The sequence below is a fragment of the Dipteris shenzhenensis genome, chromosome 26 (genome assembly GCF_047967505.1).
Source record: "Dipteris shenzhenensis isolate YYH24624 ecotype China chromosome 26, Dip_SZ_1.0, whole genome shotgun sequence".
In the NCBI taxonomy this organism is placed as follows: Eukaryota; Viridiplantae; Streptophyta; class Polypodiopsida; order Gleicheniales; family Dipteridaceae; genus Dipteris; species Dipteris shenzhenensis.
Genome location: NC_141621.1, coordinates 6328922 through 6345658, shown reverse-complemented (window position 1 = coordinate 6345658; position 16737 = coordinate 6328922). Strand labels below are relative to the sequence as shown.

General features: G+C 46.0%; 1 protein-coding gene across 1 annotated transcript in view; it reads left to right on the top strand.

Moving 5' to 3' along the window:
• The first annotated feature begins 3240 nt into the window (after positions 1–3240).
• SPPL2 (SIGNAL PEPTIDE PEPTIDASE-LIKE 2) overlaps positions 3241–16737 on the top strand; it is a 136807-nt gene continuing 123310 nt past the window's right edge. The window contains exon 1 of the mRNA XM_087397133.1: positions 3241–3591. Coding sequence (XP_087253259.1) covers positions 3454–3591 — 138 coding nt within the window. The 5' untranslated portion in view covers positions 3241–3453. The remainder of the gene's footprint in view (positions 3592–16737) is intronic.

Genomic DNA, 16737 nt, shown 5'->3' with positions numbered 1-16737 from the left:
CTACATGCAACTTGCAACTCCTACATGCAACTTGCAACTCCTACATGCAACTTCTATATGCAAGTTCTACATGTAGAGAGAGAATGTCTTACAATTCCTACATGTAGAGAGAGAAGCTCTCCAACTTGTATAAATACCCCATAATGGAATGAAGCCCAGACTCTTAGGGGCATTGTGTTGAGTTCTACTTTGGTATTCCAAGCAATTGTCTCAAGTGTCCATGCTTTCTTGCATTCCACATCCAAAAGCACGTCCTAACCTTGCAACTCTTCCTCCCCTCTCCTCCAACCTTACAACCCATTCTCTCCCTCTCCTCCTCTCCTCTCCTCCTCTCCCCCTCCTCCTCCTTCTCCTCCTCCCTCCTCCTCCCTCCTCCTCCTCCCTCCTTCTGTCTCTCCTTTCCCCCATGCTCTTACATCTTCTTCCTCTCCCACTCCTATGCTCCCCCTAAACCCTTAAACCTCCATGATCTACGAGGGAGATGAGTTCTCCACCATGTACTCTACCCTAAACCTTGGATCCTCCTTCTAACCCTTGAACCTCTTCTAAACTCTGGAACCTCTCTCTGAACCTTGGAACCTCCTTCTAAACCCTGAATCTCCCTCTAATCCTTAAACTCCTCCTAAACCCTTCAACTCCTAATGAAGGCAAAAGCCTTTATTACCCCAACCATGATGATACACGTTCCTTTCACACATGCATGCACTATGTTTGCTTACCACACTTAAGCCTATGTCTCTCACTAGAATACGACTCAAGGTCCTAAGCTACACTTATACTACAAACGACAACCCCAATCTATCTGTAGGTGACAAAAAGCCTCAGAACCCTACATACTGAGAATACCCTGCTCTTCCTATGGAAGCCGTGGGAAAGAGCCAACATTATCCCATTAACAATGACCAATTAAATTGTCAATCAGATATGGAATCCATAGTCTACATACTTCTTATGGGACATTGCATTTGTAAATGGTAAAGATCTTGATGATACTCAAACAAGTATATATGGAATCCATAGTATATGTACTTCTTGATGTTGTCCAAGTCCATTATCCCATTAACAATGACCAATTAAATTGTCGATCATATATGGAATCCATAGTCTACATACTTCTCATTGGACCTTGCATTTGTAAATGGAGAGTTAAAGATCTTGATGATATTCAAAAAGGTATATATGGAATCTATAGCATATATACTTCTTAAGGGATGTTGCATTTGTAAGTTGAGAGTTAAAGATTGTGATGATCCTCAAACAAGCATTGTGGAGCTTTGTTATTGAGGAAACAAATAATCATTTGAAAAAGAGATTCCCTCAATTAGAAGCTTCTATAAGGGGTTATGGAGATAGAAACATAGCCTACCAAAAGAAAGCTTCATGAACAACACCCTTTATTTTGTGTATGAGCACGTGTTAATGAGCATTAGAAACATTTAAAAAGTAATGTGGGTAGTTCTAATAACACTAATCGACATGCGAGAGCTAAAACTTAATAAGGTCAAATGTCTTCTTGCAATACAAAAATTATGGCCCCATATATTCCTAGAATGGATAGATTTCAACTATATGCACTATGCATCACTATATCGGTTGCAATCAAACATTAGTTAGAGGTTTCTCTATGGAATGTACTTTTGGCAATGGTTTTATCAAATCTATGTGGGATTTTTTAAAAATAAAAACCATTCAATTTGACATGTAAGATATGAGTAAGATATATAGCTAGACCAACCGATCAATAATCAAATAGAGAATGATGAGTGATGTATAATGAAAAGGAACAATGACTAATGTACAACCTAAAAGGGAATGATGATTGATGTACAATGAAAAGACCCCAATATCTCCCTATGAATTGCCACACACTAAAACTTATTTTGAGTTTGCAATCCCATCTTAAGAATTCAAACATTTGATACAAATAGATTCAAAAATTTCAACTTTAGTATGCAATTGGCAACGTAGAGATGAGAATGCATACATGAAGCTATGTTATCTATTGTTAACACCTTTCCTGACTTGATTAAAACATCATGGCTTTCTACAAGATTGGTTTTGAAGTTCTCACACATGATTTTTCCATATTTTAAATAGAAAGAAGAAGCCACAATTATGTAGGCATAATGCATGTTATAGACTGCTAATTGTGTAGACACACATATTTATGAATTCTAAATGATGGATGAGTTTTGCCTTATGAGATGTCGGTGGATTGCTTATGCTATTTCGTAGTATGTGACAAGCTTGATGAGAATGATGAGTAGATAATAATATGGTCGTGTCTTTTCACACTTTCTTCGAATCAAGCACCTTGGTATAAAATAAAAAGAATAAACATGTAAGCATTTCTTGACAATTCACTTCATCACATGGACGCGAGCGTGGCATGAAAACGAAGGGCATCTTCTAGGAAACAACACCTTATAGGGACCTTATCATCAAGGACATCTTCTGGGAAGCTAAGGCAACACTACCTTATAAGTACCTTACCATTGAGTGTGATCCCATCCTCAATAAAAGTACATAATGAGCAAAAATTGGTGACCATATAATATGAAGTTTAGAGCATAGCTTTCATTTGGGCACCTATTATGTTGTACTTGTAATGTAAGGAAAGACTTATGATTTTTCCTCTCCATGGTTTATCCATACGAGCATGAACACAACTCTCGAGGCTTACAGTTACCTTCTTATCTCACCTCATTTTGTGAGTAGAGAGAGGGCAAGCCAACCACACATCAAGGTGTGTAGAGAACCCATAAGGTCTTGCTAAAACTATTGTGGGTGGTGCCCAAGCCATGGTATGAGTATGAGACACCAATGCTGAAAAAATAGGATATGACTCGTGATAAACAAGCTTGAATGGATACATGATCCAAGGAAAGCTTCTTGATGATGTTAATGATACATATCTTAAGAACTTGCCCCTATATTAAACACTGCAAGTGTTTGTGGGGTAGGATGGATAGATTTTGGGCCATGGAGGGTCACCAACTGCGCACACTCAACGGCGGCAATAATAAAAGATGGGGAAGGTAAAGAATGAGAGGCTCGTTGCCAACCTACATAAGAGAAGGGGAGGAGGACAAAGTGGTAGCCATAGCTAATCAACCTTATTGCCATAAACAACCGATGTGTTTGCATAGATTGTGAAAATAGACTCATAGTTAATGCAAAGTCTTAAAGGGCCAACAAAATGGAGAGCTACTTTTGCACAGCGTACTTTCCTGCAAATACGGCTCGCCTTTTTCCCACGACAAAGAAACGGCATCAGATCCTTTCCCACGATCCCTAGAATTTGAGCAGAAATCGAGATGATCTTATCTTTGTTGATCTCTCCTCTCACAAATCGAGATGATCCTCTTGTTTGTCTCGTGAATTCTGCTCTGCGAATTTTTAGCTTCTCTTTTTGAGGAGTTGGAGGATCGCACCTTGCCGTTTCGTCACCCCATGGCTCGTCCATTGCTCCTCGCAGCTGCTTTCTCCATCCTTGCTGCCCTCCTTGCGCACCCTGCTTCCTGTGGGGACATCGTTCACGATGATGCGGATGCTCCCAAGCGACCAGGTTGCAAAAACCAATTTGTTCTGGTACAGTGCCTGCGCATTTGCCATCAAGCTCCCCTTGTGCATTTTAGCGTTGCGGTACCACGCCTTAATTAGACGCCACAGTATTCTCGACAACTCTAGCACGAAAATGCCGAAAGCCTCGTTTATCAAAATGTTGCCTCGTCAGTACTTCAAACATACGATGACCCTGAAAGTGTGCTTCAATAAAGTGCATAAGCTACGACAAAGTAAAAGCGGAGGCATTGTCACTTAACAGCATTTTTTAGACCGGTTGCGCTGAGAGAGCGTAAGGAGAGGGATGCTGATTTTGTACTCGCTGTTTCTGTCACGAGCTCGTAGGAGGCCTACTTTAGTTAGTCTAGAAGCTTGAGGAGCGAGAACCAGTCGTGGTGCGTTTTGCGTGCTTATCAAGGGTGCTCCAATGGGCCCACATCTCATGAGACGGAAAAGGACGCAGACACTATGGAGAAAAAGCCAAGTTTTTTGGTGAAAGATGCCCAAACTTCGCCCATGAAAAATTTTCCAGTGAAGAAGAAACTTGGACTACTCAAAATTTGATTTCTTTGAAACTTTCATGGAATGGAGGAGTTTGTGCTTGAAAAGCTAGCATTAGCATCGCAAGTTGGACCTCAAATGATACAAAATCTCTAGGAACAGTTGATAAGTGTTGAAGAATTTGTGCTTGAAAAGCTAGCATTAGCATCGCAAGTTGGACCTCAAATGATACAGAATCTCTAGGAACAGTTGGAAATATGAATTTTCTCACCCTGTGATTGTCACTTTGAATTGAATCCTTTCCTAAACCTTGATTTATGGATGGATTGATGGATGCACGCTTGTGAATGGGGCGGCACGTACATTCCCATGAGGCATAAGCTTTCACAGCGAGACAACTCCATGGAATCAAGACTCTCTTTCATAAACAGGCATATGACCATATATAGCGTGCAAATACAAGAAAAGATTAGGACAAAAAGCCTTGAATTATTATCACATTGGTAGAAACCTCACAAAGCATATTTTTGTTGGCTGAAATCTAAAAATCAAGATCTTGATTTGAAGAAGAAATGCACAAAGGTTGTAAACGCTGAAGATGTCTAATAGGACTTAAAAAGGCACGTAGGAGCAGGAGGGGTTTGTAGGATGTAATTGTTAAGATCTTGGCATCTCGTGCCTGTAGTATAGGGAGGGAGGGCTGATTTGTGGGTGTGCCTGGCGAAAGATAGTTATAGGTTCTTCCTGTAAATTATGCGGTCATTTGGGGGCAGTGCCATGGCATACCATTGTACTTAAGACTGGATGAAGGGCTTACTAAGGGGCTAGTTTATGGCCTCGTTATGGCCTGGTCAAGGGCTGTTTAGGGCTGGCTATTGCCAGCTGGTTGGGGCCAGCCAGGCCGGCCAACCACCTAACCAAAAAGGGTTGGGTCAGCCGACCTGAGCAGGGTCCGGTCAGCTGTCCAGACCAGGTAGGGTTAGCTGACCAGCCAACCCAGACCAGGCCGGGTTAAGTCGGCCAGTCAGCAGCCTCGCCCCCTCCTATAAATAGGGCCTATTTGCCCTTGTATTGTATGAATCAAAAGGCCCAGTTTTCTACCTCTGTTTGGACAGCCTTGGGATTGTACCAGTTGTGTTTTCCTCAGCAGTAAAAAGCAGAGTTTTTCCAGCTCTCGTTTCTCGCACTCCTTTGCGGTTTATTGTGCAGTACATTCTCTCTCTAATCGCAGTACCTTCCCTTTCTTGCCACATTCCTGCATCTCTCTTCGACATGCATACTTCCACTACATTCTTTGACATGGTATCAGAGCCCAAGATAGCCTGAAGCCTTGGACACAGAGAGATCACTCAGGGCAGAAGGCATTTGCGGCTGCTGATTGAGCAAGTGTGGAAAGTACGGAACAAGGAGCAGCAGCCTGAACGAGGTGTCACTGAAAGACAGCCACCTTGCAAAGCGTGCAACCTCTTCTTTTCTTTCCCAACTGCCCTCCTTTCACAAGAGTAAGGTCATCCCTTATAAGTTTGCAAGTTGGCTAGAAAAGGCTGAGAAGCCGGTGAAGATCCCAATACTTCCTACATTCCAGTGTTAGAAATGACCCAACAGAGGGTACGCACAGCGGAAGACTGATAGAATAGCCCAGGAGCTCACACAGTGTGGTCTGGGGTGTGGAATCACAAACTTCTTAAACTTATGTGCATAGAATATATGTGGAGACTCATCAATAGACAATGAACCAACCAGATAGAGAAACCACCAAAATAATATGTTTCCGTCCAAAGCTATGGACACAATACAAAAGAGATAGATCCAGAGTCCCACCAATGGTGTGGTCCTCTGATCTCTCCACAAGGTCCTTCTCCTATCTGCAGGCTATCTCTGGACTCGAGCCCGCGTGCTCCACCTCGAGCTTCTGTAGACTTTCCGTCCAGATCACAACACCTTGCTGCCCTGAGAGACAGCCAAGGTTCACCCCTTGAGAGCTCGGTCTGCAGCTCATGTTCTACTCTCCTTCACCTCCAGGATGAGGCCCAAGGAAGTGTCTTCTGGCTGCTCCTGTCTGCTGCCTTTTCTGCTGAACTGTTGGATGATAAAATGAGGCCTGAGGCCTCTCCTTTAATAGGCCCAGACCTGCCCAAAATAACCAACCAGGGGAGGGGCAAATAGCCGACTCAGTCAGCCCCTCCCTGGTCGACTTGGTCTGTCAAAACTGCCCCGTTGGGGCCCTTAAAACCAGGGCTTTTTGCCCTTATTTCTATGCAGGGGCCCAGCCCCTTATGCAGGCCGACTTGGCTAGTCTGACGAGCCCTAACCAGCCAACCTTCTGGTCGGCCTGGTTGGCTGGCTCTCCTGCCCTATATAAGGGCCTTTGTGGTCCTCTTTGCAGGCGCCTTTGCCCTGCCATGTTGTGCCATGTGCCAGCCCTTTTTCCTGCCTCCTGTGCGCCTTTATCAGGGGCCTGTTCCAGCCCGCACATCCACGACATGCTGCACCTCTGCCAGGCTACTGTGTGCTGCCCACATGGCAGCCCTTCTGCCTTTTTTTTCTGTGAGGTGCTGGCCATGTGGCAGCCCCCTCTCCACCATGAGTCTCCTGCCCACTTGACAGCCAAGATGCTGTCCATGTGGCAGGCCATTCCATCTCTGGTCCACCCCCCCGATGCACTCCTCATTTGGGGGCTCACAGATGGGGAGGTGACCATTCCAACATCCAGGTGGGCAGTCAGTTCGATGGAAACAACTGTGGTGTATGAAGGGTAATGATGGGATTAGTGTTGTAGTCATATGATATGGCTGATTTCATATTAGTTGAAGTTGTCAGGCTGGATCCGGAGGACCACCTCGGCATCATGGACTAGAAGGAGCAGGAGATCTTGGCACAGTTGTGGGATCTTGTCAATGCCTGAGTACATTCCTTCATCTTCCTCAACTACCCCTTAAGTAATCAACCACATGAAGCACATGACACTGGCAAAAGAAATTTGGGAGCAATTGCATCTCCCTATAACAGGGTATCACCCAAGAAGCCTCTCAAAGTATAGATAGAACCGTCGAACCCCGCGAAGTGTGCAACATGCGGGAGCACATCAACAAGTTGCAAGCTCTTTGAGGAGGTCTTTCAGGTTGGGGAGGAGCTATCGTCGGAGGATATGGCCATCACCTTGCGGCCCTATCTTTGCTCACAGTACTCAGCCTTCTACTCCTCTCTGATTATCGGTGCAGTGTGAGACTCAATACTCTCACGTGGGAGGAGCTTGTGTCGATGGTACTGACCAGGAGGAGTGGTTTCACAACCCTCCACAAGGTGGCAGATTGGAAGCCTTGGCCGTCCCGCAGGCGAAAGGACAGAACAACAACAACAACAACAATAGGGGTAAGGGGACGTCCATGGAGGAGAACTCCAATGCGGATCATGAGGACCTGAAGGCAAATTGGACCTGTAACCACTATAGCCAGAAGGGCCACTACCGAAGGAAGTGCCTTGAGTGGAGTGAAGGAAGTGCCTTGAGTGGAGCCATGATCAAAGGAAGGGCTTTGAGTGGAGCCACGAGAAGGATACCGGTTCCTCAGCTGTATCTGCGACAACCCCTGTGTTTGTACACATGGAGATCATGGACATTGGAGTACCCTCTTCTTCGAGTAGGGAGGTTACAAGTCACACCATAGGTGAGTCCTCTCGGGAGTGATTGTGGATAGTGGTGCTTCCAGGCACATGACTCCTTCCTGAAAGCAGTTCCAGGACCTTTGATGGCGGTCAGGTAATATTTACATTGCTGATAACAATAATTGTACCAGTTCAAGGTGAGGGCAGGTTGAAAATCATCCTCGATGACAGAGGAGAAGCATACCTCACAGGTTCTTTATGTTCCGACTCTTGGTTTCCACCTATTGGCACTATTCCAGAGGGCTATGACACGGGAGCTACACTGGAGCATCTTCATCGATGAGTTGGCATCGGGCCGAGATCTGTAAGTCTCCATATGAGGAGAGTGTGGGGAAGGTAAACTTAGGGTTAGGGCTACCACATGGGCAGCTTATTGGCTGCCATGTGGGTAGCAAACTCAAGAGGAAAAGAAGAAAGAGGGGGCTGCCATAGGGGCAGCACACAGGCTGCTATGGGGGCAGCACACCTCAGGTCCTACTTGGCAAGGCGGGGTTCTTGAGGAGGCCCAAGAGTGTAGGGTTCTGCCACACGGCAGTTTGGAGGCCTGCAACAACTGTACGGAGCAGAGAAAGCTTGTGGTACGGGCTTAGGATAGGAGTCTGTAGGCTGGAGCAGGCTCCAGGACAAAGGCGAAGAGCTGGTGGGCTTTATGGAGCAGATCAGGGTGTTGCACAGGCCCTAGATTAAGTCGGCCAGGAGAGGGACAGATGCAAGGCAAGCATGGTACGGTAGGGGAAGGGGCTCCAATGGGCAGTCCCCTTGCCATTACATAGGGCTTAGGCTGGCTGGTTGGCTGATCGACCAGGTCGGCAGCACACAGACCCAAAAGAGGGTCCCCATAGTCCCATACAAGGGGCTGGTGGGTCAGTTCACAGAGCAGGGCCAGTCGGCCGATTTTGGGGCTTCCAGCCCCTATATAAGCATACCCTTGGGGCTCATTCCCCATCCATTGAGGCAGCACTTCCAGCAGCAGTTTGGAGCAGTAGAGCAGCAAGAACTGGGCCATCATCCAGGGGATCCAGTGCGGCTGAAGATCTGCAGACTCAGCTCAGCGAGGGGCTGCACGCTTGGTTATCTTCCAGGGCAGCAAGGAGCAGGGATGAAAGCATGGAATCAAAGTCTACTGAAGGTCGGAGAGGAGCAGGCAGGCTTAGGGATATAGAAGTGCTACAGAGATAGTAGAACAACATCCTTTTGGTAAGGATAGAGGACCACGATTTGGTGGGTCTTTGGACTCTTTTGTATTACGTCCTTTGGACGGAAATATACTGTTGGTTCTATATCTCTCTTGGAGCATTGTCTAGCTTGCACATGTTTCATGAGCACACAAAGTAAATAAATTTGTGTTTCCACCCCCAACCCCACCGTGTGAGCTCCTGGGCTCTTTTGTCAGTCTTCTGCTATGTGTATACCCTCTGTTGTGATTTCTAACAACAAAGATGTGAGGAGAAACAGCAAGGAAAACATAGAAAAACAGTCCAGAGCAGTAAAAAGCAGCAAACACAATATTGTTGGAAAGGTCACCTCCCCATCTGTAAGCCCCCAATGAGGAGAGCATGGGGGAGGGAGACCTAGGGCAGGACATGCAAGGAAAGAGAGAGGGGGCTGCCACATGGGCAGCACCTCACAAGAGCGCAATGATGGCGAGGTATCCTGGAGGTAGATGCGCAGCACAGGGCAGGATCTGTGAGCAGATATGCGGCCTGCAACAGGGCCTGTTTGTGGTGCATTTATGGCGGGGGAGGCCTGCAGCATGGTCGGCTAGATGGAGGACTGGTAGGGCTGGTCAGAGCCAGCCTACTAGGTCTGCCAGATCAGGGCAGGACCAAGGGGTCTGGGCCCCGCAATGATTAAAGGGCCTTGTGCCTTGGTTTTATAGCCCCACAGGACTGGTGGGGGGAGAGAGCTGGTCGGCCACATAGGCTAGCCCACAGCCCCATACATGCAGTGGAGGGAGCCAGTAGGAGCTGCGGGGGCAGTTTTAGGGCCTGTTCCAGTCGGTTGGAGGGGCTGCAAAAGTTGGCCATTTAGGCTTGATCTAGTCGGTTATTTCAGAGGGCCTTTGGGCCTATAAAAGGGAGGCCTAGTGCCTCATTCATAGCATCCAGCACACCAGCAAGTGTGGCAGCAGCAGCAGCAGCAGTGCACACATCCTCAGGTCTACTTCCAGAAGGCAGAGGATTGCAATAGAGGCTGCAGACTGAGCTCTACTAGGGCTGGGACTTGGCTGTCTCCTAGGGCAGTAAGAAGCTGAGATCTCTGGACAGAGAGTCTACATATGCTCAAGGTGGACCACACGGACTCAGGGTTCTAGAGGACTAGCAGGTAGGGAAGGACCTTTGGTAAGATCAGAGGACCACACCTTGGTGGGACTCTAGATCTATCTCTTTTGTTGTGTCCATAGTTTTGGACGGAAATATATTGTTTTGGTGGATTCTATATGTAATCAGTTACCACTTAATCTTCGACTATTTCTTCACGATTAAGCGCGCTGTGCAGAAATAAAACCTTTACTCTCTAATCACACACTCTCTCACTTCTCCACTCTCACATAGCACTATGGCCCAGGACGGGCGTCAGGCTGGACCCCCCCAAGGTATTTTATTACTTGAAAGATTTGAGTACAGAGAGTTCAGCGTAGAGCTGAGTTACAAAGTTTAGAACATGAATCCAAAATAAAAAGGAGCTCAAGGCTCACTCTGTTGGCAAGCTGCTGCTACGTGTCTAATTTCTAGCCTAATTCTAATCCCATGTCCATGGGTTAGGTCTTCTGGGGTCTTCTTAGCACTTGGTCACGCGAATAACTCCTAATCGCTTGCGAGGCTCCGCAATGCCCAAGTCTGGAACCTTTCTTATACTTGCATCTGCTGTCCATGCTGCCTCTGTCTTCTCTGCCTGTCACTTGATGTGAACTCTTGACATTACATTGCGGTGACTCCTTCATGTGACTACTCCAAACTTTGGTGAAGAATTCCCGAGCTAGATGTGAGTTCTCCAATACTACTCCGACACACTCCACTACAGTGATCTCTCTGATTAGTGCATTACATCGAGCTTGATGTAGACCACTCTACATCAACATGTGACTACTCCAAACTTTGGTGAAGAATTCCCGAGCTAGATGTGAGTTCTCCAATACTACTCCGACACACTCCACTACAGTGATCTCTCTGATTAGTGCATTACATCGAGCTTGATGTAGACCACTCTACATCAACAAGTGACTTCTTCAACATTGCTTATTCGATCGGTGGCTGAGGTACTTCGCATTGATTGACTTCCCGATTGGTCGTGGTACCTGAGGCTTCTACTTCGACATTGGTGACTCTCCTTCTGGCACTTTGAGAGTTTTCCTTCCAAGAGGTTGAGGTGAGGGAGGCCAATGAAGCTACTCTACCTCCTCCTCCTTGGAAGGCTGCCCTCTTCTCTCCTTCCTTGAGCTCTCTTCTCCATCCCATGATTTGCCACCTCTCTTCTCTTTCCTTCAGCTACATCTTTTTGTGACCTGCGGCGATGTGACGCTTCTATCCGGATCTAGAAGCAGAATCATGGCTTTGTGTCTTTAGCAAAGTTGTAGAGGACCTTGAGTACTATAAATTTCGTTTTTACATCATTGCAATCTGAGTTTTCTGTGAAAAGTTACAGCCCTTGCAAGAAGTGACGAAATTTGTTTCTGCGCGCGAATTTTGTTTTGGAGCTCAATGATTTGACAGCCCAAGCATGATGCAGCCAGCTCAACGTGGAGCTGTCCATCCTCTTCATTGTTGACCTCTGCTCCAGTCCGCCATTTGCTCCTTCTGCCCGACACAGAGAGTACTTACTCAGGGGACGGGGCTTGGCCACATCATTAGACACCTCTCAGAGCAAGATCAGAGAGTTCTTCCCATTGAGTGACATTGGTCGTCCAGAGCCTCTAGCCGCAGACGTGACAAAGACCCCGATGTGACGATCGCAGCACGACACACGAGACATCGAGGGGACACAGAGATCACTCTGGGAGACCTCCCGTCATTGTTTAGGCCCGGGATACGTCCCACGAGAGTCATGGTGGCTCTGGTCTTGCGGCGAGTCTCGTCCAGGAGAGCGAGACGCACGGCATCCTTTGACAGGTGCCAGCGTCTCATCACCGGCTATGCACCAGCCAGGGCGACATGACCTACGGAGGATTCCGCTCCACTCCAGTCTTTTTCTTTTCATTGTTACATCGAGATGTATTTGATTATGTATGATTAGACTTGGGATTCAACACGGGTGATGATGCTCGTTTCAGTAGCTCTCGATTCCTCCATGAGGTTGGCAGTAGAGGGAGACGAGCGATGTTGGTATGCACGGACTCACAGATGGTTTGTGAGACTAGGGTTTCACATCGATAGGATACCTCCTTTTTAGTACAGTTTAGATGCCCCTCCAGTACTCCCACCCACCATCCCGATTGGGCCACACACCAACCAGGTCATTCAAGAGGATCTCCTGCAGCTACACACCTTTAGGACCTGGTTGGAGCCGAGGGAGCTTCCAGTGAAGCTGAGTTTCTACAGAGATTACTGTCTTCATATTTCGGAGGAGGGATTCATCAAACCACCGGGGATACACTGAGCTTCATATGCCTCACTCACTACGGATCTCCATTGGACAGTTTCGGGTATCATCACACCGCCTCCGCATAGAGAGCGGCAGAGCAGAGGGGATCCCTAGGGAGCATCGCTTATGCATATTGTGCAATTGTCAAGAGGTTGAGTCGGAGGAGCATTTTATTTTCAGGTGCCCAGTGTACTACGAGATCCGAGGTTGCTACCACTGTCTCTTCAGAGACAGCTCCGGGCTCCTTTCTAGATTCCTCACCTACCCAGATCAGAGATGCCTCGCGGCCTTCATTCACGAGGGGGTCCGACACAGAGAGTACTTACTCAGGCGACGGGGCTTGGCCACATCATCAGACACCTCTCAGAGCAGGATCACATAGTTCTTTCCATTGAGTGACATTGATCGTCCAGCCTCTAGCTGCAGATGTGACAGAGACCTCGATGTGACAATCACAGCATGACACACGAGACATCGAGGGGACACAGATCACTGTGGGGGACCTCCCGTCATTGTTTAGATCCGGGATACGCCCCACGGGAGTCACGGTGGCTCTGGTCTTGCGTCGAGCCTCGTCCAGGAGACCGAGACGCACGGCATCTCTTGACGGGTGCCAGCGTCCCATCACCGGCTATGCACCAGCCAGGGCGACATGACATATGGAGGATTCTGCTCCACTCCAGTCTTTTTCTTTTCATTGTTACATCCGGATGTATTTGATTATGTATGATCAGACTTAGGATTCAGCACGGGTGATGATGCTCGTTTCATTAGCTCCATCCTTACTGTGATTTGTATCAGGTTTTCAATCTCATAGACCCATCGGTCATCCGAAGACTCTAATAAAATTTCTTTCTTTCTTTCTTTCTTGGATGATAAACTTAGGACTAATCCTAGTCACTGTGGGCGTCCTTACCAAGCAAACATGTGAACAAAACATAGAACACAATTCTTGGTCGACTGAGGTCAATCCTCTTGGTCTTAATTAAGGGGCATGACCATTAGTCAAAGCGCCTTAATTATGACCAAGCCTCTCCAACCGAATTTGGCGTAAGCCAAGTCTCGTTGACCAAAGTCAACACTCTCTGACCGAATTTAGTAATTTAATTGCTTGGTTAACCATCTTGGCCGAAGCCATAGATCTTCCTAACCGAGGTTAGGCTTACTTAACTGAGGTTAAGTATCTTTGACTGGAGTCAAGACTTTGACCAAATGAAAGTAACTCTTTGAACATAATTAAATAGAAGTTCTCATTAGTTATGATGAATAAATGGTCAACTTATGCTTTGACTTTGGAATATTTACAGCTTGGTGACATCCCCTCGACTTCTATTCAGTTGACCTCAACTCAAAAGCTCTCTTGTAAACATCCAAAAGCTGTGGATGATCAGACGGCATGTCCTCATCCAACAACTTCGCATCCAATGCTGAATAATTCTTGAATTTTACAAGATACCTGTAAAATTCCTTGCCTTGAAGGCCTTTGCGTACAGTATGGTACACAATCTTCTCTAGCTGAAGGACCTCCTCCAGCTCTTCCACTTCTGTCACCAATTACAGGATTATAATGGTTAGCTAAACACTAGCTAAACTTTTTTAGCACGGTGCTTGAAGCAAAAATCAGAATTTGGGCAGAAGAGGCCAAGAAGAGGGCCATTGGACAAGCAGGCTTCCATAAAGAGCATAGGACTACAGATCATCTGGTCACATTAAGAGTACTCATGGATGAAAGCAGACTCAAAGAAAAAACTCTTTTATGCTGTTTTGTAGATTTTAAGAAAGCATTTGATACAGTCCCGAGAGGTTGCCTATGGAAAAGTATGCAAGACCTCGGAGTTCCCTTGGCACTAAGTGTAGGCATCTCCCGAATCTACGAGAAAGTATCATGCAAACTAAAACAAGAGCATGGATTGGCAGCTGCATTTCAAAGTAATATGGGGGTAAAACAAGGTTGTCCTCTCTCACCTACACTGTTTGGAATCTGCATTGACAAGCTAGAAGAACTCATAAATGAATTTACAGCAAAAGAAGGGGTAAAAGGACCCACACTCGGGATATGGACAATACTGTTGCTTCTATATGCAAATGATGTGGTTCTTTTTGCTTATGACTCTGATTCCATGCATCAACTACTACAGACACTTCAGGTCTTTTGCAATGAAAGTGGGCTGCAAGTTAATGTCACCAAAACCAAAATGATGGCAGTATGCACCACTCAACCTGAACACCTTCCTGTTATCAGCTTTGCGAGGCAGCCCATTGAATATGTCAACACCTTTAAATATTTATGCATCGACATACCAACCGACCACAGATGGTGGCAATGTGTACAAAGAAGGTTGGATACAGGTTGGGGAAAATACTATCAATTTGAAAATGATTGCAAGCACAGTGACACCTGGAACTAGAAGATCCGGAATATGTTGTTTGATGCATATGTGGTCCAAACAGTGCTCTACGGAGTAGAAGTATGGGGAGGCAGCATCTCTCCATCTACATCGAATGAGATTGAAAAAATGCAGAAAGCATTCCTACGACGGCATCTAGGAGTCAAGGCTACTACCCCGTACTCTGTGCTCCTTTTGGAAACAGGCAGGAGGCCAATTGAGTTTCATGCATTGATCAGAGTGATGCAATATCTAGTGGATGTGCAATAAATGCCAACAGACAGATTACCACATAGAGCATGGACAGCAAGTATGAAACTTCAAAAGAACCATAAAAGCAAGATCTCATATGTACAGGATGGGGGACAGACATAAGGAAATGGTTCAGCAGATGGAAAGTGGAACCATACTTAACTATGCCCCCTGAAAAGCTCAATCTACAGGAATTCTAGTTGTCCTTACTATGCACCCTACAAGCTCAATGGTTGACAGCAGAAAGGAAGACCAAGTTAGAATACTACCAAGATCAAATAAATCCTCTATGCTGGTCATCATTCATGAAATGAGATGCCTCTGCTCAGCCATACATCAGCACTCCCATCCCTCTTCTCTATCGCAGGAATATTGCCAGATTTCGCACATGGTCACATACCTTGGCCATAGAGAAAGGAGCTTGGCTGAATTTGCCACGACATGCCAGAGTTTGCAGATTTTGTGATTCTCACAGACAGTCGAGACAGAGGCACATGTAGCCCTATAGTGCCCCAGATATGCACATATCAAGGATGATTACCAGCAGATACTAGTAGACACCACATAGCTCTCATCAGTTCTCTCCACTGCCTCTCCTTCAATGTTGGGGTCTTTTGTCACTCGTCTTTCTCTGTACCATCAAGAACTTAAAAACTCTTGACCCCTCCACATTGGAGGAGATTTTTTGTACTGAGGATTAGGCCCCATGGGTTATTTTTGGCCCCCCGAGGACGGTAGTAAATTCTACTTCTACTTCTACTTCTACTTCTGGTGGATCCTCTGTCATTGGCTCTGTAGGCTCTGGCCCCTAGAATTTCTTTAAAAGACTCACATAAAAAGCATTGTGAATCCTCCAATGCTCTGGCAATGCCAACCTGTATGCAACCTTATTTATTTCTTATGTAACCTTGAAAGGGCCATAGTATTTGGGAGATAACTTTACATACACTTTTTGCTTGCCTTTAAACTTGCGGAGCCTAGCTTTCTTGAACTTCAAAAGTACCCAATCCCTTTCCTTGAGATCTAACTGTGTCCTATGCTTATTTGCAGCTCTTTTATGCTTTTCTTGAGACCTTTCAATTGCTGTCCAGACTTGGCTGAAAGCTATCTGGAGGTCTCCCACAAACTGATCAGCTGCAAATATTTCATCTTTGGTCCTCAGGATAGATGGCAGAATCACCTTCCCATAGATGACCTCAAAAGGGGCTTTCCCTGTGGAGCTGTGAACTGTATTATTGTAAGCAAACTCCCCCAATGGTACGTACTTTTCCCAATCTGAACCCTGGTTACCCACGTAGCATTTCAGCATATCCAATGCTCTAGAATTTGCTACCTCACTTTGACCATCTGTCTGGGGATGGAAGGAAGAAGAAAAGTTCAGATTCGTCCCCATATTATCAAATAAAGCTCTCCATAATAGACTAGTCATTCTGGGATCTCGATCACTGACAATGGACTTAGGCATACCATGCTGCTTAAAGATCTGTGCCATAGCCATATGATCTGCCTTTATGGTTTTGCGAACCGGAATGAAATGAGCTTGTTTGCTGAATCTACCAATGATAGTCCAAATCCCATCATTCCTTGACTTTGATCTTGGTAAATAAAAAATGAAGTCCATTGCAATACTTTCCCACGGTGCTGAGGCACGGGAAGAGGCATAAGTAGGCCAGGTGCCTTTCGTCTACCATATTTGACTTTCTAACAGGTAAGGCATTCTGTGACAAACTGATGTATATCTTTTTGCATCCCTAGTTACATTGGTCACTGCTGAATTATATCTATAATT